A 20,318-nucleotide genomic window follows, 5' to 3' on the forward strand; every position below is an offset into this window, starting at 1 on the left:
TTATTTGCTCTGTGTGCTGTCCTGCATTCAAAAAAATAGTTTTGGCCATATTGTTTTTGTTTTCCCTTTTAATTTAAACCAGATGTAGTTTCAGTTCAGTTTCAATCTGAATTCTTATGGTTTTGCATGTCACTAGTTGGGCTACATCTTTGATCTGAACTTTTCCGAGAAAATGCTGTGTCTTGGGTTTAGTGGCATCAGAAGGTCACCAAGGTCACTCACCTAGACATGTTTCAGGTGATTTCGTTTTTTTCTTCTTGTTAGAGGCAGACCTTTCACAGGCTCTGATATTGAAAGGCAGGGTGCATTAAGGCTTCAGTGGCAACAAAGGCCGACCGCTCAAGTCGTCCACAGGCAGCCATGTGAGAGACATAGCGTGTAATCTCTAGCTCTCACTGCAAAGGCCTAGCGAGCCTGGAGCCATTCGTGCTGCCATTCTTCAAAAGCCCCACTCTCACTGCAGACAAAAGGAAGACTCTTGGGAAGAAAGACAGCATGGCTTGCAATCTCTTTACCCTTTAAACCAAAATGACTTTGAGCTGTGCTCTTTGGTCCACTGCTGTTTGTTTCAGAAATAGTCACATCTTGTGGTGTCATTCAGCACACTTGATGTATGTATTCAACACAATTAGAAATCACTGTGGTTAACAAAGAAATCCCCATTTACTACTGTACATGGAATATCACACTGAGCCTTACTGTTTGTGGAGGGGAAAAAGCAGCAAAAGCAAACAACATTTCGATTTTTATTCTTTCCCTTTTAAATATATCTCTAAAAGCATATTTGATAATGTACTACCATAGTGACAAGGCCTGTGTTTTTTGAATGGTTGTAAATGCAGTTTAGGGTTTTTAATGACATCAATGGTCACATTAAGGCAGTATAAACTTATTAGAGTTGAAACAGTATGATATCAGTATTATTGCGGTATTGTTAAAATGTGCTGAAAATGTTCAAAAAGTACTGATAAACAAACTGCAGTCATTTTAGTTTTATAGTAGTAGTTTTATATGGAAAAACACAAATAAAATTCTGAGCACTTTGCATGTTTTGCATGTGTAAACATTCAAATAATAGTCAACCATATCAGATGTGCATTAACATTAAAGGAGGCATCATGTGGCTATGAGAGAGGTTCAGACATGAGAGCATTCAAATGTTTTATTGTGTTTTGATGTTAATTACAGTACAGACACAGTTTAATATTACAACTTACCTCCTGATAACCTGATTTAGGGTTTCATCCATCCATCCAATTTCTAAGCCGCGGGGGGGGGGTGCTGGAGCCTATCCCAGCAGTCTTCGGGCGAAAGGCAGGATACACCCTGGACAGGTCACCAGTCCATCGCAGGGCAGACAGACAGACACAGACAGTCACTCACACACTCACACCCAGGGGCAATTTAGCATGTCCAATTGGCCTGACTGCATGTCTTTGGACTGTGGGAGGTAACCGGAGAACCCAGAGGAAACCCACGCAGACACAGGGAGAACATGCAAACTCCACACAGAGAGGACCTGGTCACCCGGCAGGGGAATCGAACCTAGGCCCTCCTTGCTGTGAGCCACCGATTTAGGGTTTCAAAGTATCCTAATTATTTAAAAAAACATTTTTTGATGGTAACAACTTCTGATAAGGACCTTTAAACTGTCAGACTATCTTGCTTGTAGTTTTAATATGAGCCTGATATTGGCTTTCTCCTCACCAGGTCCTTGTTCGAATTTTCCTGTTCCATGTCAAATGGTGCGGCAGTTACATTCTGGCACCTCAGGCATTATAATAACTGCTGCACCATTTAAGGTGGATGAAAAAATTCGAGCAAGAAGCATGTGAATAAAAAAGCTGACTTCAGCTTTGTAGTTTTAATGCTGGTAGGCTTTTTTTTATTAGGTTGATTTAAACTATCAAGGAATCCTGCCTAAATTTGTATGTACGGCGCTACCTGTAAATATGCGCTATGGTAGGACATTTCAGCAAGGTAGCACAAATTGTCAGCGCTCATTCTCTACAGTGGGTGGACGTCATAAAGAGGAATCACAGCGATGTTCTTTCTGCATGGTCTGCAGAAATGGTGACTGCCTTCAATCAAGTGTCCCTCTGCACTCTTATAAAAAACTTCACCACACTTCAGACTCTGTCCTCAGAAGGCTGAAAATTCTCCGCGGTCACTTGCTTCCACCATGTATCCTCTGACACGAAACCTCCGTTGCGTGTTGCGCCTGCACGCCTGGGAGACAGTTGCTAACTTTGGTTGATGCTCGACAGTATTTAACATGAGTTACATGAGTAAACGACCACTGCTTTATTGATAATTCAAATTGAAAACTGTTATACTAACTGTCTGGAATGTTACCATAAAAATGGTAGCTGTTTCATCACTGCTCCATGTAGTTTTTGGCCATTTAGTCTTCTCTTACAACATGTGCAAAAACGATTGAGACATATTGCACCATAAATTAGAACCAATGACTTTTTGACTTTTTCTCCTGATGCATTTTAAATATAATTATCATGGATTGTGTTTGGGATGAGATCAGTGACTGACCTGGATTCACCTCTCTAACCAGACATGCTAATTCAATTTATTTCCATTGTCTTTATTATGTAATTCCAGAATGCATTGTAGAATTTCGTTCTGTCATGTAGTCTTATAACTTAATGTTTATTATATAAAACATAGAACAGAATTTAACAGGGTTAGATAGCTTAAATACATTGATAATAACAATAATGTCATTGCCAGCATTGGGTGTTTTTCCCTTTACATTCTTCACATGCTTTTTGTCCACATGACCTCTATAGCTGAGGGTTGCAGAATGTCTGCAGAGAAGCATCTTACCCATAGGAGGTGCTGCAAAACATGTGGTCACTTTGAGGGCACAAATATTTCCTCTTAGACTTTTAGATCTGTAAAAATGTTATAATTAACATATAGAGGGGGACATTTCCAACTTCAAAGCTAATACTTCAAGAATGTTTAGTGTCAGGAAAACGAAATCTGGTTTGTATTTGATACTGCACTGAGAGGCAGGCTTATAGTTTTTGTTCACCTGCCACTGTGGCCAGTGGATCTACCAGCCATGCAATTTTAACCAGGCACTTTCTTGTTTTAAATAGCGGTGTGTAACTGCATGTGAAAAATAATAGAAGACCAACATCTCTGTCTCTCTCACTCACTTTCCTGAGCGTTCCTCTTCCCCTCTATTATTTTCTCAGTACTGTCTTTCTTACCTTGATGTGGCATTTGGATGATTTGTGGTCTTTTATGGCTTCCAGTTTTTGGTTTTTAGTCCCCACAATGGAACTATTAGTTCTCTTATTAACAGTGAGTAACTAAATGCTCATTACCCTGGACCACATATTGCGTACATCGTAGTTACATCATCCGCTCAGTGTTTAACAGCTACAACCACAAAGCAATGTTATAAACACATCATGAAAATGCTAACGGCTAAGCACTGATCATGGCAACTGCAAACTAATAACTAAACCACACCTGTGAAAGTGAAACTAACTCAAGTACATGACTAAGAAGCATCATGCATCCCTAAACAACAAGATAGTAAACAAGTAAACAGCACATGATAACGCAATGAACTCTACTGTTCATAGTTTCCCCCTCAGTGTCATTTGATGTAGCCTTTGGGAGGTACACATCCCACTGGCTGTGTTTACATGCAAAGATTTTTGCCAATCCGATTTAATACAATCGGATTACAGATTCAGACTGAGGCGTTTTTATGCACACTGTATTCAACGGTCTGATGGAAAATCCGATGCAAAATGATGCGCATGCGTGGAGTAGCGCTTAGAGTAAACGTTACCGTGACAGCGAACATCACGTGAGGTCCAGTCAGCGTGAGATGAGTTTCCAGTTGGCGTGCGTGTTTTTAATTGCTTTAAACTGACGTCAGACTCAGAAAAACGTCCTTCACATGTACTTATTAAGGAAGCGGCGAGAGGAAGACGTCGTGTTCTGAGACACAGAAGCTGGACGTCCGTCCCACCGCCGCCTTTTAAAGATCAGAGCATAAACTTCGTCTCCTCTGCAGACCAGTTTCTGCTCCGCCATGTTCTACATGCGCAGAACGTACTTACACGTTCCAATTGGAGTGTAATCAGATTCAGGCATTTACATGGCTGTTATCCTTCTGTTTAACGGATTGTTTAGAGGTTTATCCACCTTGTTCAATCGGATAGAAATTGTATTCCGAATGGCCTCAATCGGACTAGAGTATTCCGATTGAGGTGTTTACATGGACGTATTCTATTCGATTGAGCTATTAGTCGGATTACTAACGGTTTATTAGGCTGCATGTAAACGTGGCTGCCATTTGGGAACCACTGGCCTAGGCTCATGCAGTAGTCTTGTGATTTAATCCATGGTTGGTGCCTGGGGGTGGGTGCTAATTTCCAACCCTGCTGAGAGCTGTTCTTTGCTGTTTAAGATGTTACTACAAGCTCCTGTCATTCAGGATGATATATGTCTTTTCTGCCATACATAAATGAGGAAATCTTCCAGCACCTTCTCTAGATTTTGATATAGGAAAATCAGATTAAAATATTCACCCAACCAAATTTTAGAGAGAACGGCTCCAAGAATCATTTACACTGGTTGATATGAGTTTTTTTTCATCTGTAACATCTAAGGTACATGATAAAAATACCTAGGTCACCTAGGTGAAGCTGTGGAACTCAAGATCAACTGAGTGAGCACAAGTTGCAGGAGGTATTAGCAGATTAGAATTTATTAAAGCCTGTTTTAAGGCTTTGAAGTAATTTGAACACAATTTAAGCATACATCACGTGCCTTTGTTCTTTTTAAGCCAATGAAATGTGTTACATTAAAAACTTAAGCCCACATCAATTATTAAAATGACTGCTCTTTCCCCATGAATGCACTCTGGTATAAACTGTTATATTACCCATTTAAAGATGGCCAGAGAGAAAGAGTAATAGTTAGCGAAAAGGAAGGATGAAACAGCACTTTTGCCTGTTTGAGTTGATGGATGAGTCTGGATGGTTCTTCTCACTCCTCATTGCTAAAGTGCTAATTCTGCATAAATTGACCCTAAATGTCCATGATCAGTTGATTTTCAAGGCCAGAGTAACACTGTGTACACATGTTCCTTAAACCGCATTGAGTTAAGTGATCTCCACTAAACCTACTGACTGTGGATTCTGACAAACAGGTCATACTGGAGATAACTCTGATAATAGGGCACGCTGGAGGTATTACAAGAACTGGTACTTTGTGGCCAAGATGATGCTAAAACACATTTCTATCTGACTGCACACACAAGAAAACTTGGAAATTCCCTTCAATGTGAGACCAAAAGAACATGACAGTACGGTATATATGTACTGCTGTGGTGTTGGCAACAGATTTTTGTTTGGTTTTGATCTTTTTTGGTTTTGAGACAGGTGTTAACAGTAACATTGTTCATGCACAAGAAAACAGTCTGAAAATCATGTTATTGATCATTTCAAACCAAAAGTAAAGGAGACAACTCATTAAATTTAGAGAACCGTCATTCACACTGATGATTACTCAACAGTAAGTGTTATTAATGTGTTCATAGTGTTCCAAAATGCATGTTACTGTTATTTTTATTAGAAATGATTGGCATACAATGTTTGATTATAGCTTTGCAATTTTCATAAATTTCATAAACTTCAGAAATTTTTATGACTTAACCTAAAGGTTTAAACTGTAGTGTTGACTTTGTAGGTAACGGCATTGTATCAGTATTAACTACTAAAAATTCTGGTATTGTAACTATTGTAAGGGGATATCGCATAAATTAGATTCTCTCAATCTCTTTAACCTTTTTTGCTGCACTATTACCCCTGTATGGATGACCCATCACCACCTGAGCCTCACATGCTGGAGGGAAACATGTTTGTGACAAAATTTATAGGGTCATATTTATCTAGGTCGGTCTCTCACTGGGTATAGCCTGCTTAAGGGGACCATTGAGGCCACATTGGTAGCCTCTTCAGCTCCATTAGATCAGCTCTAGTTAATCAGCACTTCATGTCATTGTGCTTTACTGGGAGGAGAATAAAAGCAGGAGACCAGGCGGAGCATTGCATGTTTGGCTGACCCTACGGTTAGCAGTGGGAAAGATTTAGAACACACCCGTGATAGCACATATGCTGTTTTCTTGAACAGTGGATACATACATGTTTCTTGATACATTAGTATAATTGATGATGGACAGTGAGAAGGGTGTATTGAGTTTGTTCAGCTTTCTACTGTAGTTTTACTGCACTTGTTTTTCAGTTAGTTGTTTTAAAGTGATGGTGGGTTTTGTTTAGTTTCCTTGAATTACTTTGTACTAGGAAACCTTGCAGACTTGTTTAGCCAAGAGAACAGGTGTTATGCTATCCTTTATAGAACTCTTCATTAAAAAATCTGGCAGCAGCATAAGCAGTAGCAAACATGATAGCCAGCTGTGACTTCTCCGCAGCTGGGTTTGAAATTACAGCTCCAGTAAAGTGGCGAGGTCACCCGTACGATTCATACAGCTCTGATTAAAGCAGCTCTGCAGACAGTTAAGGCTAGACCTGAGCTTATTGCCAGTGGTCTGATGCCATGGGTTCCAATAATCCACATGTTAAAATCACATGGGCATCACTGAAGCGTTTGATTATTAGTTGAAATTCACTTTCTTAGTTGTTGACACAGTGTTTTCAGTGTTTTTCAGTGAACCGATTCACAGGCATGCGGTCATGTTATTAGGGATTCGATTATGATCATATTGTCGGATCTAGGTGTATAATCTGTTAATGTAATCCAGTGTTAAAGTAGATGTCTGTTGTGGCTGAATAGATGATGTGCTTTTGAGGATGTCATTTCTTCTTAGCTGCCGATTCAGGCAGATTGATTTCCTTTAGAGGACTGTATGCGGAAAAATTACTTGAGCATGTCTCTGCATGTGGTATTCAGAATGCTGACCACAAGATATCAGTTGGGTGTTGGAGTGCTCTCACCACAGCAGTGACACTGGCGTGGTTGTATGCTTGTGTATAGTGATGTGGGCAAAGGCACAGTGGTGATAATGGAGATTTTACACACATCAGTTTTGCTGCTAGCTTGGGTGTTGTTCACTGCCCAAAAGAATCAGCCAGAAATGGACTATTAGTGAATGGCTTGAGGATGACGAACTAAAACCACAACAGATGGGCTGCAGTGTCAAACTGTATACTGGCAATGTAGCCATACAAGACCAACCCACCTTCTTTACATCTACTTTGCTGCAGAATGTTGTCCCAGCAACATCTAACATGCTCTACACCCCCACATAGTGCTTTCCCTCTCAAAGAGGTTCTCAAGTCCATCACTGAGCCACCTGTGCCTTTCACAGGGAGGTGCTTTTGACAAATTATATTTGTCAGAGCAGCAGCGTCGTGCCAATAGACACTTGGAGGATGGCAAAAAGAAAAAAATGGCTCAAGTGCTGAAGTTTGCAAAAGTGCTATGTCATGCTTCAGGCACAAAGACAGCACTCTGGGAGTTGTTTAGCATTTCATGTAGAATCACAGAAATTTAGAGCCACAAAAGTCTTATAGCTCCTTTCAAATCAGCAGTAGTAATAATAGCACCTGTGTTAGTTTATGATCAAATGGCTTAAGAATGATTTTTGGTCTATCAGTACCTTGAAATGAAGTGTTACTATGACCCAAGTGTATTAATATTTATTGCTGTTAGTCCACCTGTAATGTACTGGTACAGCTGGATGCAGCATGCAAAGCCACAAAAAAAAGAAAAAAATTCCACATAATACCAACATTCCACATAAGGCCGTTTATTGGCCCTTTTGCCCCAGAACATTGAGAGCCCTTACACACACATTGCAGTGTTTAGAGTAGAGTTGCTTCAGCCTGCATTACATAATTCCTTTAACATTTCTATCCACACACATCCCCTCCCGCCAGCCTCAGCATAATGTGCCATGTTCTTGATGTTGGGTCTCTGGATCTTTTTTAGCCGGGGTCTTTTGATGTTCACTGTGACCCGGGCGCCCCATCCCGCTTCCCCCGGCATAAACACTCTACTATAACTTTAATCCATGGCAGTCTCTTTATTTATCTTTCTTTCTCTTTTTTGCTATACTGTTGAATATTGATGTATTTATGCAGTTAAATAGTTAATTACATAGTTCCACAATTTACATTTTATTTAAAGTCTGTATTGATCATATAGTTTCCATCTGTGTTGGTTCAAGAGTTTTTTTCTTATATGAGGAGGTAGGGGAATGTTATTTTTACCTGTGTTTCTCTGTGATTTCAGTCATTATTAGTAAAAAAATGCCTTTTACCTTCTATAAAATTGGTGGTAGAAATAAGGTATTTTAATCCTGTAATCCTGTGTGAGTGAACATGTCAAAATGCTGTCATATTCTGTGAAGAAGGGGTTTCTTAAATATGGAGGCACTTGATAAAACATTTTCTTGTGTTTCTAAACTGTTTATCTCAGAACATTAAAACATAAAATTTACATTTACCTTTATGCAGTGACGTTGACTATTGAGTGTGAATTGCAAAACCATTGACAATGCTAATGACGCAGAGCATTCACTTAAGAGATGTTTCATCCTTTGCAAATTGGTCTTATACATTACAGGTGTCCTGTGGTAACTACGCCACCTCCACATTGAAAACTGTTCCCGTCCGAATAGAGTGGAAATAGAAGAGTGAAATAGAGGAGTGAAAAGAACTTACAGTGCTTGTTCACCACTGGTAGTGAATTTTACTGGATGGATAGACTGAATGGCTTCTTTTATGTTTGGGAAATAAGCTTTTAGGGTTTAGGACACTTTAAACTCGAAGGACCTTCATATATTCCCATACTCTTATGCATTAAATTTATTCTAGTTACCAAATAACAGTAACAGTTTGTAACTCAAAAATGATGATTACAAAAAGAATTATAAGCCTGGGACTGTATCACAGAAACCTGGTTAAGATCTGGCAGGTCAAGATAAAATTTTTCACAAATTCATGTTATGGAAGCAAATCTTAAGTTAGGAAGTCATAAAATACTTGATTGACGTCAATAAACAGTTGTTATGTCTGATAATAAGCAACTGTCTTCATATGTGCAAGGCTGAAATGTTAAAAATCTAAGTTAGTTAGCCAGACACTTTTAATAATAGAATAGCAGTTAGGATAACATTGCAGGTAAATACTGTGGAACGGTATTAAGGATTAACGGTATTTTGTCTAGTTAGGATGTTTCTGTTAGACTGTTTTCTTATTTGGAGGTAATGGATAAAATTATGAATGTAAGAACTGTTATTCTGTAATAGCTACTGTCCTAAATTCAGTCCTAACGGAAGGTGTCAATGGGAATAAACAGATAAGATTTTAGAATTAGGATGTTTCTGTAATACTGCCCCTGGAGCTGAAGGGGTTAATATTCATGAGGTCCCACGTTTAGTCACCGACCCATTGTGGCTTAGCCTGACCTGGGGCAAGATGGCTGGATGGACAGCCTCCGCTCAACACAAACACACACCCACATGTACGCCCCTTCCGAGGATGAGCACCGGTATGCTGTCGCACAGCTGTCAGCTGAGTGAGACGCAGCCACGGCGACACCACAATGAGGCAGCCTCTCTCTCTCTATCCCTCTGTCTCTCTCTCTCGCCGCTCTCACTTTTGTGGCTCTAAGATTCACTTGCTCTTATTTCTCTCTCTCTCTCTCTCTCTCTCTCTCTCTCTCTCCCTCTCTCACTCGTCCACCCCCATCCCTCCCTCCCTCCCTCCTACCCTCCTTCTCCTTCTCTCTCACTCTCCTTCTCTGTCTCTGTCTCTGAAGGAGTAATGGAGAGGATCACCATGTAGACAGCAGCTGAGCGGAGGACGGGTAAGAATGGGAAACCACGTATGGAGCGACGCCGGACTGCAGCCGTGGTGAGCACGGGCATCCTCCTCAGGACCTCAGCCGGGCTTCCCTGGACGGCTGGCTGGACGCTCTGCTTGTTCTCCTAACGCTGAAGAGTCTCTCCTTCAGTCTCAGACACTGGACTGGATTGTTTTTTTTCTGTTTTTTTTGTCCCTTTTTTGAATCATTTTGTTTCTTTAATTTCCTCCATCTCTTTCTGTTTGCCCAAAATTTTTTGTTCCCATTCTGTTTTTCTTCGGTTTGTACTCAGATATTCTTTACCCTAGCCGTCCCTAGAGGCTCACTGGCCGCGTGGCAAGCCTCTTGTTTTCTGATACCTTCACAGCGAACCTTTGAAGCAATACTCTGCCACCATGGGGGACATGAGGAACAGCGATTTTTATGCCAAGAACCAAAGAAACGAGGGCAACCATGCCGGGGGCTACGGCTGCTCTCTGATGGAGCTGCGCTCTCTCATGGAGCTCCGTGGTACGGAGGCTGTGGTCAAAATTCAGGAGGACTATGGAGGCATTGAGGGACTGTGTCAGAGGCTGAAATCATCTCAGACAGAGGGTAAGTGTGTGGACTTCTTGTCTTCTTCTTTTTACTAAACAAATCCTGTCCCCTCCATTCTCCCTCTACCCCCTACCCACCCCTGCACACTCTAATACTCTCAAGCGCTGGGTGACTCATTCTAATGATAATTGATTTTTCTTTGCTTGGTTCTCTTGTATTTGTGTGTAGCAAGAGGTCTTTTGTCTTTAGTGTTTTTTCCTGTTTCATAAACCTGCTGCTTGAGCTGGTTGGCTGTCTGGCACAGTTATTAAGCAGAATGCGTCTCCCAGGCAACAGCACAGAGGTCAAACTAAATTTGATACTTCTTAAAATGACAGTGCTGTCAGGTGTGATTTGATTTGTGAATCTGACGGCCACTTCTGCTCTCTGCATGGAATTCCGAGGTGTTTCTTTTAAATCAGGAAGACTTCTTGTCATTGAAAAAAAAGGAAAAAGACACTTTTTTTTTACCTTGCACCTTAGTGGAAAGTGATGCGATCTCTGTGTGTGTGTCGTCATGACTTACCAGTTATTTGATAGGTTGCTGGTAGACCATCGGGGTTCCACAGTGTGGGCCCCATTTAGGTCTTACTGATCAGCGGTAGAGACAATAACAATGCGCTAATAATGCCATTATCTCACATGATGATGAAGCACATGGCTGTCCGTGCTGTTGCAAAGTGATATGTCAGGAATTTTACCACTACAAATTATAATCGCTTTATAGCTTTGATGTATAAACCCCCTTTCCCAGGAGAGGTTCTACTAAGCATGCCTTTGGTTCAAGCTATACATAGCTAATCATCTTTATAGACTGTGATGAAGCTGACCTGATTCTACTCAGGACAGTGATCTCTTTATCTCCTAAAAACAGACAAGCTGTGTGTGAGCCAGCCGCCTCTTGGTGAAAGGCTTTGGTGCAAGAACCCTTGAGAGGTAGTGGCATCTGACCCTGTAGACAGCCGAGCCTTTCCTTCATCTCTTTGCAAACACGACCGCCTGTGCGCTTTTGGAGGGAGGAGCAGACTGTGGCTCTGCTCTGCTAGAACGACTCAGGCTGACACCTGTGCGATGTGATAATGAAGACAAATGGTCACATCTAACCTTGTTAATAAGCACTGCACTGCATTTTCCCACTCAGGGAACAGTCACCTTCATGTACCCAGCAACTGTCTTCATTCAGTGCCACATAACCCGCTGCATTCTAGTGAGGCATCTGTAATAAAAGTATGCATGGGGCATTTTACTTTCTCACCTTCAGATCATTTCATGAGTCTAATGTGCAGCCAGGTAAAATTTTATATGTTACGCATGTGCAAGTCTGACCTGTGAGATTGCAGTAACAGTAACTGCAGGGGAAAATAAGGCAGAAGGGTTAGGTCACAGGGAAACAAGAAACCTTGTGGGCAAGTACCAGTATCTTTATTATGGGCGAACAGAAATACCTTAAGTAGGCACTGGTAAAAGCTGGAGTTAATATGAATATTTAATGCAATTGATTTAGCTATTTGGAGAAACTTAAGGAAGGAAAGAAAGGGTTTCGATGCAGCAGAATGCATCAGGAAGGCATTTTATGTTCTCTAAAATGTCAGCCTAATCAAATATGCTTGCATTGTTTCATACTTCAATTCATTCGATTACTTTTCCAAATTACTCAAGCTGCAACCAAGCTAACAAGGTTGTGTGCATGCATGGAGAATTTCCAGATGTGGGCTGAGTAGATTGGTCTCCAAGAATGGCATTATCTTCTTATTACCTGTATCCTGAGTGCTGGCAATATGTGAGTACCACTGAACAGCCATGTTGCTAGCATTCATATCCTTCCCTTTTCTGAAATCTTCAAGGTTACCAGCAACTGGAAATTGAAAAAGATTTGTAAGAAACTGGGGACCTCCCAAGGAAAGCATTTTTCTGATAGTGGTATAGCAAGTGCAAGCATTCAGCAGAGATATCTCATGATGTATAACACAAACACCTTGGATCATGTGGTAGAGGGGCTATAAAAAACACGTCTGTTCTTACTTCATAGCTGAGGTGACATCAATAACATAACCCATACATTCAGACCAAGAAAGAGACATCTCGGTCATGGCTTCAACAACAGTAAACAATTTGCCTGAGAAAGGCCCTGGGGGACGACTATGTGAGATGGCTATTGTATGCTAATGGAACCAGTTTGCTGTGCCCTGGCACCAGCTGCAAACCAGCCAGAATGTCCTCCCCCATGACTCCCTCTGTTCTCATTTCTATTTCCGTCTGATGGCCCACCTTACTCCAGTTTAGCACCCACCCTTCCCCTCAATAAGCGCACGCAGAAAAATAACCAACACTTTTGTGTTCCAGGTCCCACCACTTTTTTAGTATTTTCTTCATGTGCATACCAGTTTCTTTATTAGAGGCTTAAAATTAGTACAGTCACTTCATCTTATCTGAATCTAAAGTTAAAATGCAAAAGAGAAGGCCGAGCGTAGGCGTGGGACATTTAGCTTCAGCTTCTTTCACAATTCTTACTGCTGGGAAGCAAGCAGGAATGGTAGATAGATGTGTGTCCAGTGAAGAACTACATTTATTGGGAACGAGACGCTCTGTGTAATCCGATGCCTCAGCAAAACCGACAGAGGGGCTGAAGGTCAAAGCGAGCTGGCAAAACACTGTGGGGTCCAAGCACCAAACACGACATGACCACAGTGCACACGTGCGGAGTGTGCTGCTTGCTAGTGACCAGTATCCTCTGTAGCAGCTCCCCAAGCCCCCTAGACTACTCGGTCGGGTCGAAGCCAGAGCTCATATTGTGGTAAAAGGGAAAATTTCTGGAGTATAAAAGAAGGGTGCTGGCTACCTTTGTCTTCCCACAGTTCTCACCAGCTCTGTTTCGGGTGGCTAGTTAAGCAGTGTACCACCTCAGCGTGCTGGCACCACCCTCCCCCTCAACCCCTTGATGAGCATGCTAATCTAGTCCGCCTGTCCATGTGCTCATTCCCCTCTGACACATCCTATTTAATCTCAGGCCCACTAGGAATTGCTCTGAAGGAGCACAATCTCCTCTAATAAGGACACTCTTTTTTGCTCGTCAGTATTGCTGCCCTCGTTCTGGCAGCCATTCTTAAAAGGAGAAAGCATTCCCTTTGAGAGTAGATTATAAATGATATGTTACAGTTTTTCCCCCCTTCGAGGGACAGATGCTCCTGAATGTATGACCTTGGATTGGAGCTGGAGTCAGCGATAGCAGTCTTTGACACTGAAAAGTAAGAACAGGTCATATCAGCAGCTTCAACAGACTAGTATGCGTAGAGGTCATGATTTCGTACTTCATACAGGGTAGGTGTCCATGGTTGTGCTCTTGTTTTAAACCACTGAAATAAGGTCTATATTGCAGAGGGGAGATCACTCAGTTTATCTGATTGTAATGTGTTTGTAAAATGTCATGACTCATCTGTACTCCCAATTCTCCACCTGAGTCTGGTTCCCGCCCAGGTGCTCTTCTCCACACACCTTTTGTTGAGTCAGGCCACGTTCCTGGGCCCCAGATGAAAGGAGGACGGTGCTCAGAGAGGCACGTTTCACCACACTGGCAGCAGGCAGGTGCGCTGCGCCTCGTGAAGTGCGACAGCTGACTCCCCCGTTTCAGACCTGTGAAGCGTGTGCCGCCTTCCCTTGCCTAAGCCTCCTCATCCGTCATTCCAGCTCACCACAGCCTCCTTGATGCCTGCTGAGCACCCTTAGCTCGAGACGGGGTGTTTGCTGACTAAGACGTGTTGCTTTGTTTTGTTGGCGCTGGCTCCTTTGACATCCTCTCGTTTCCCTGTTGACCTGTGGTCCCTGTTATGTGAGTGTATGCAACGTGGCTTACAGCGTTAATGCTGTATTGCCTTGTCCTTGCTTTAACATTGAGCCGACATGTCAGAGCAAATCGGTTTGCTGGCAGACACGTGGGGCTGGGTCCTAGGACTCTGGCAGGTAGCAGTGTCTGAGCAACTGCATGTCCGAGCTTGAGGACAAAAGCTGAATGTCTGAGAGAGCAAACAATGCTGGCTGACTTGAGGGAGATGGAGTACTTCTGGATCTTTTTGTAGCTCAATGACAGCACAAGGTCATATGAAATAGGAACACTTTGAGAAAATGTAAAACTACTAAGGTCAGATTCATATGCTGAATGAAATACTATTGGAAATGTGTTAATCCTATTAATCCCAGATTATAATGCACTTTTTAGCTGTGCACAAAACATTTTTAGGCCTTTGCATCTTGTAGAACTAAGACATAGCATGTATCAAACACATTAGATTACAGAGTGTTTTTCACTTGTAAGCTAAAAGTAGCCATTTTCTCCTGTCAAGATGCAGCACGCAAATCAACCTACCAGTTGTAGGACTTCTTCAGGGGCCGTTAGTCATACACTTGTATCAAATGTCAGCACATCTCACCACAGTCGCATAATAAACCAAAGTTTAGTCAGACTTTTGATTGTCTTCTTGTAGTTGGAATCTGGTTTCTTGGGCTTACTAGATAACTAGATAGTTGCCTCGCTGAAGCAAGCTGTGATATGAACATATAAAGTTTAAATGATTGTTTTCTTATATCTTTTAAAGTATTGATTTTTTTCAGTGGCAGTGGCGATGTGAAGCCGCCAACCTGGAAAATGTAACAACATTTAAAAAAGCAGATCTAATTTGAATCAAACTTATTTTGGAGAGCCAGAATGTCTCTGCCATTGATTACGTGAAACATGGTTTGTAACATTCTCAAGCTATACATATATGTCTCTTACTCACCCTTATGAATTTATTGAGGAAATGCATGCAAGGGAGTCACTTCTCAGCTCAGCTAAGTACAGGCGTATTTCTTCTCATAAGATTGACATCAGTGTTCGCCATGATACTTTTGCTTATAGCTGTCAACGCTAGACCCAGTGACCTCTCTGAATGAGGCATTGCCAAATAAAGCTTCGGATCTATGTTGAACTAGGGCATATTTTTCTGTCATATCTGTACTTCAGACTGATGCTACAAGCAAATATGCCAAGGGATTTGCCCTTGGGGAACTGCAGAACCTATGAAAATGGTTTCAGCATTATTGCATTTATTCTTTGGCCCATCCAAGCATGGTCATTTATGGTCAGTCAGCATTCTGAAGCTTAGTCGCTTCAGAAAATGTTTTATCTGAGGTCTTTGTATTCCTGCACTGAGTTTTGGCCATTTAATCATTCGGTTTCTTTTCTGTACTGCAGCTGCATGACATAGTATCATTCCTTTTTTGTTATAATCCCCCCCAGTGACTGCATCAATGTCATGGACATGTACTCTTTCTACAATATATATTGTGTAAATTCCATGCGGGATGTAAAGATTTCATATTATCAGAAGCGAGGCATTTTTCTTTCTATGACTGGAACCTTATCGGTCTTATGCAGTAACACAATATTTCATTGCTTGTTCATTTCAGCAGTATTGCAGAGTAATTTGATGATGGAGTGAAAAATCATAAGGATAATCTTTCCAGCACACTGAACAGTGTGAACAGCATCCCAGGCCTTACTGATGACAAGCATTAAAACCGACTCACCTGTTGGTTGAGAGCGAGCGAGAGAGAGAGAGAGAGAGCGAGAGAGAGAGAGAGGTTATATCCCTTTTGATCTTGCTTTATAGCGTTTTATTTGAGGAAAAGCTTGCTCTCAAAATGGTAAGCTATATAGAGCAAACATCATATTATGGTTTACATCACTAGAATTACGCACAGAGATGAATGTCCTTTTCGAACTATATAAACAAATTTCATACACGACCGTTTAAAGTGGCCGGACCAGATAAAGCAGTTTGAACCCTGATCTGTATTAAATGTACGTCTCCAATGGAATTGAGCGATATTTATTTTTTAAAGTGAATAAGTCGTTTTGAAGTATCCCAAAAAACGGTATTGTAATATTTTTCTGTGTTATCGTAGAAAACTTTATCATATATCCCTAAACAACGGCATTTTCATAGTGCATTTTTATCAGAACACTCATAAAAAAGTGAATCACAGTCTATAGGGTTCATTTTAATCCTTTAAAACTCAAACTAATAACCTCACCACATGCTGACCCTGTATGGTTTCCTGCAGTGCCAGCTGACAGTTAAGTGTGTTGAACATTGCCTGTCTTTCAAAGAAACTTTCTCCCCTGAGAAAACTAACTGGTTCTTTCACAGTGTATCTTGTCATTGCATTTGTGTATCTGAGTCTAAACTTGTGAATGGCTTTTTTCATTCCATAAAACATGCGTGGGCAAATAAGTTGCCCGTCACTGTCTCAATGCAAAAAGAAATGCCATTGGTCAGGACTGTTCGCACTACAGTGGTATCATCATCAAAATCACCCAAGTCTCCAAGTTGTGATGCAACAACTAGGTGTAACTTTTTGCCTGATCTAAATGAGAGTTAACTAGTGTCACTTGGAGTCTGCTTCTCACCAGACATGCCCTTAAACACATCCCTTTACGCACTGTGAAAGCTAACTGCATTCTGCAGTCCTTGCTCCTACGGAACTGCTACAAGGAGCCACACCAGGGTTCCAAATTCAGTACGTGGTAAAGCTGTCAGTCTCCATTCCATCTCTCTCCTCCCTACGCTGTGGGAAACTGCTGTGATATTTGACTGTGCAGCATGATCATGATCCAGTGCCCTTCACATTTATATAACAACATGAGCCCTGTTTGTTTAATGTCTTACATGTTAAACAAGATTAATTTTAATGTTAGCATTAAAAGCAGTGAAAGCGCAATTTATTCCAAAATCTGCAATATTTGCTGAATATTGTCTTCCTTGTCATCTACTAAATATTGTTTGATTGTTTAATCTTATATTAGTCATTAGTGTATTTAACCCTTAGAGGATTTTTTTTGACCTTTTTTGTACCATTTAAATGTGATTGCACAATTACATGATTAATTATGTAGTTGTAAAAATACATTAATTATATTTGATTTCCAGTCTATGTACAGGTTCGAGAAGTGCTTCTGACTTTTTCCCATGTGCTTCAATGTCAGAGTGACAAAAAATATAGGCAAAAATGTTAAGGATATTTTTCCTTTCTGCACAACAATAACTTTACATTTTCCTTTTGTTAAATGAACTGTGAGGGGAAAGTAATTCATAATAAATAATGCCATGCTTTTGTTATCACCATCAATAGATTCTTCTGAAGGTTAGATAGAAATATCTTATGGGTTGGACATTTACGCAACAGGCCTGTAAAGCTGTCTATTTCAGGTATTCAGACATACTGCTCATCATCGTGCATCATAACTTTTTCATGAACTTCAGGGACTCCACAGCGTTGTAATGGGCGCCATTGTGGCCAGTGTACATCCGAGCCCTTCATCAGTAACTTGAGACTGACATCTCAGCTGGGTGAGACAGGATGACCTCTGTCACTCTTCCTTACATGCACAATACGTCAGTTTTCTTTTCCGAAAGAACACACACAGAAGCTTGGATATGATTCTCCAAAGCACACCAAAGCAGCGCTGTCATCACTCTACTCAACCCACTGCAACATGCATGTGTGCGTTTGTGTGTTGTGCCTGACAGGACAGTTTTCAGGCTTTGTGCATCAAACTGCAAAAAAATATGGTCATATGTGTGCATCTTACGACCAAATACACCACAGAGACACAATAAGCAGCTTAATTGTATCATGAATTTATTTTATAGTCAGTCTATAGTTACATCTATTTCAACTAACTGGATTTACTCTGTTGTTAACCCGAACCGAAAAAATTGAGATCTTTCAAAACAAGCTATGTTAAGAAGTTAAGAACAGAAGTATGTTTTGTGAGCACAGTTTTATCTGTTAAAATAGAAAGCAGATGTATTTAAAATTTATAAATGTACATATTTTATTTACTTAAACCTATTAACACTTTTTACAGTGTATACTGGCAAGCAAAAAGAGCATGTCTTATGTACTTGGATGCAATTGACCTTCCATACACAACACAACAATGCTTTTACATAGTGTATTTGTCAGCTTAGGAGAGTAATGATGGAGTATTGGCAAAGTTGACCTAGTAGAGTAATAATATAGCAATGCTATATCGCAGAACGGTGCAATATGCAAATTAGCCTTTCTAAACAAATTTGAATATCAGATTTTACTGAAATGTAAAATCGTAGATTTGAAGAATCATGGTATTTATGTACCCCATCAAATGTGAATTATTTTGGTTGAAATAATTCAGGTCGGTCTTTATTAGTATTTATTAGTACTGTATAATTAGTTATCGCTGCATTTTTGATGTATTGCATATCATATTGCAGTCACAGTGTGTAGCCATGTAATCACAATACTAGCATTTTGTCCACATCATGCACCCTAAGTGTGTTCTCCTGGAAAGAAGCACTGCTTTATTGTACATGTTCCTCACGAGTGGGAGTAAGTGAGGGCAGTCAATATATGAAGGGTTGAAGTGCAGTACCATCCTGGCAAGGAGACACTCAGGTCAAGACATGCTCTCTCTCCTCACCAGCTGTCTAATTAAGTTCAAACAGCAGGGACGCCACTTCCACTTCAGCATCTTAACAGATGTTGGGTACCTCTAATGAAGCCTTACACACCTGTCCTCCGTGATGACCAATGCCTGCTTGACAAATTCACTTTAAGACAAGTTCTCAAATAATTGTTAAATAAGTTGTTAATATTCTATTATTTTTACAGTATGTTGCCTCATTTCTAATGGAAGACCTTTTATCCATTTTCAGAACAAATTTAGGCCGACATCTCATATGTATCATATGTGTACCATTTAAAGTGTTTGATGCAAGGACTTTACAGTTGTGGAGCACTGAAGTAGCTGTCTTCTCCTGGCAGGATGTAGCAGGCTAATCAACACATTATTCACCACTGAAGGCTATTACTCAGGTATTGATCTCTTGATAAACCAAAGGAATGTTTCCAGTAAGTTTTCATGTCAGATTTTCAAATGTAATCTGTTTTCCTTGGCTAACCAGGTGAGCAGCTCATAAGAGAACGTTTTGTTTAATGGATTTTACTAGATTGTGTTGAGTGCCATATATCTTAGACATGAAAAAATTTGTACTAAAAGCATTTTGAGAAGCTATGGGTCCTCAAATTTTTGACAGGCAGTGTACATGACATTCTTTTTCAACCTGTAATTGTATAGGCCAAGAATGTTTAGTCCACTGGTCCAAGAAAAACTGCGCTGCGGTATTCATTCCAGAGCCTGTGCAACACTATTTGATTTCGCTAATGGGGTTCGGTTTGTTGGCTCATTTGTGAAATCGGGTGTCATTATACAGAACTTGGAGAAATATGTGTAGGCACTGTGTCCCTCAAAGGATCAGGTTGAGTGCTGCTGGGTCTTGTGTACATTGCCAAGTCTGCCCTTCCTGGCATATCTGTTTTTGTTTCTTCGGTTAAACTAGCAGCTTTATGTGGCTCATAAGTCATCGGATGACTCAGAATATTGATTTATGAAGTCATATCTCAAAATATGCTTGCAGTACACCTCAGTAATTTAACGTCTGGCAGCAATTAGCCACCATATTTCTAGAGCTGAGATTTATACAGTGAGAATTTAAAAGATAATGTTCAGTATTACACAGTATCACAAAGTTAATGCATTTTTTTAGCCTTTAATCCGTCCATCCAGCCGTCTATCCAGCTACCCATCCCCTGTTTATCCAGCCATTCACCCATCCTCCTTTTTGTACATTCATGCATCAATTTATTCATCCATTCATTCATCCACTCATCTGTCCATCAGTGCATTTATTCATTAATTTGTCCATAAATGTATTCCTCCATTCATCCATCCACTCTTCCATCCATCTGTCCATCCATCCATCCATCCATCCATCTATGTATTCCTCAGT

At 40.7% G+C, this 20,318-nt stretch overlaps 1 protein-coding gene across 11 annotated transcripts in view; it reads left to right on the plus strand.

The window, feature by feature from the left end:
• atp2b2 (ATPase plasma membrane Ca2+ transporting 2) overlaps positions 1–20,318 on the plus strand; it is a 156,794-nt gene that overhangs the window by 77,386 nt on the left and 59,090 nt on the right. For all 11 annotated transcript variants that reach the window (XM_017704753.2, XM_017704758.2, XM_017704757.2 and 8 more), the window contains exon 2: positions 9,829–10,467. In XM_017704753.2, the coding sequence (XP_017560242.1) occupies positions 10,269–10,467 (199 nt within the window). In that variant the 5' untranslated portion in view covers positions 9,829–10,268. The remainder of the gene's footprint in view (positions 1–9,828; positions 10,468–20,318) is intronic.

This window comes from Pygocentrus nattereri, chromosome 21 (assembly GCF_015220715.1).
Source record: "Pygocentrus nattereri isolate fPygNat1 chromosome 21, fPygNat1.pri, whole genome shotgun sequence".
Classification (NCBI taxonomy): Eukaryota; Metazoa; Chordata; class Actinopteri; order Characiformes; family Serrasalmidae; genus Pygocentrus; species Pygocentrus nattereri.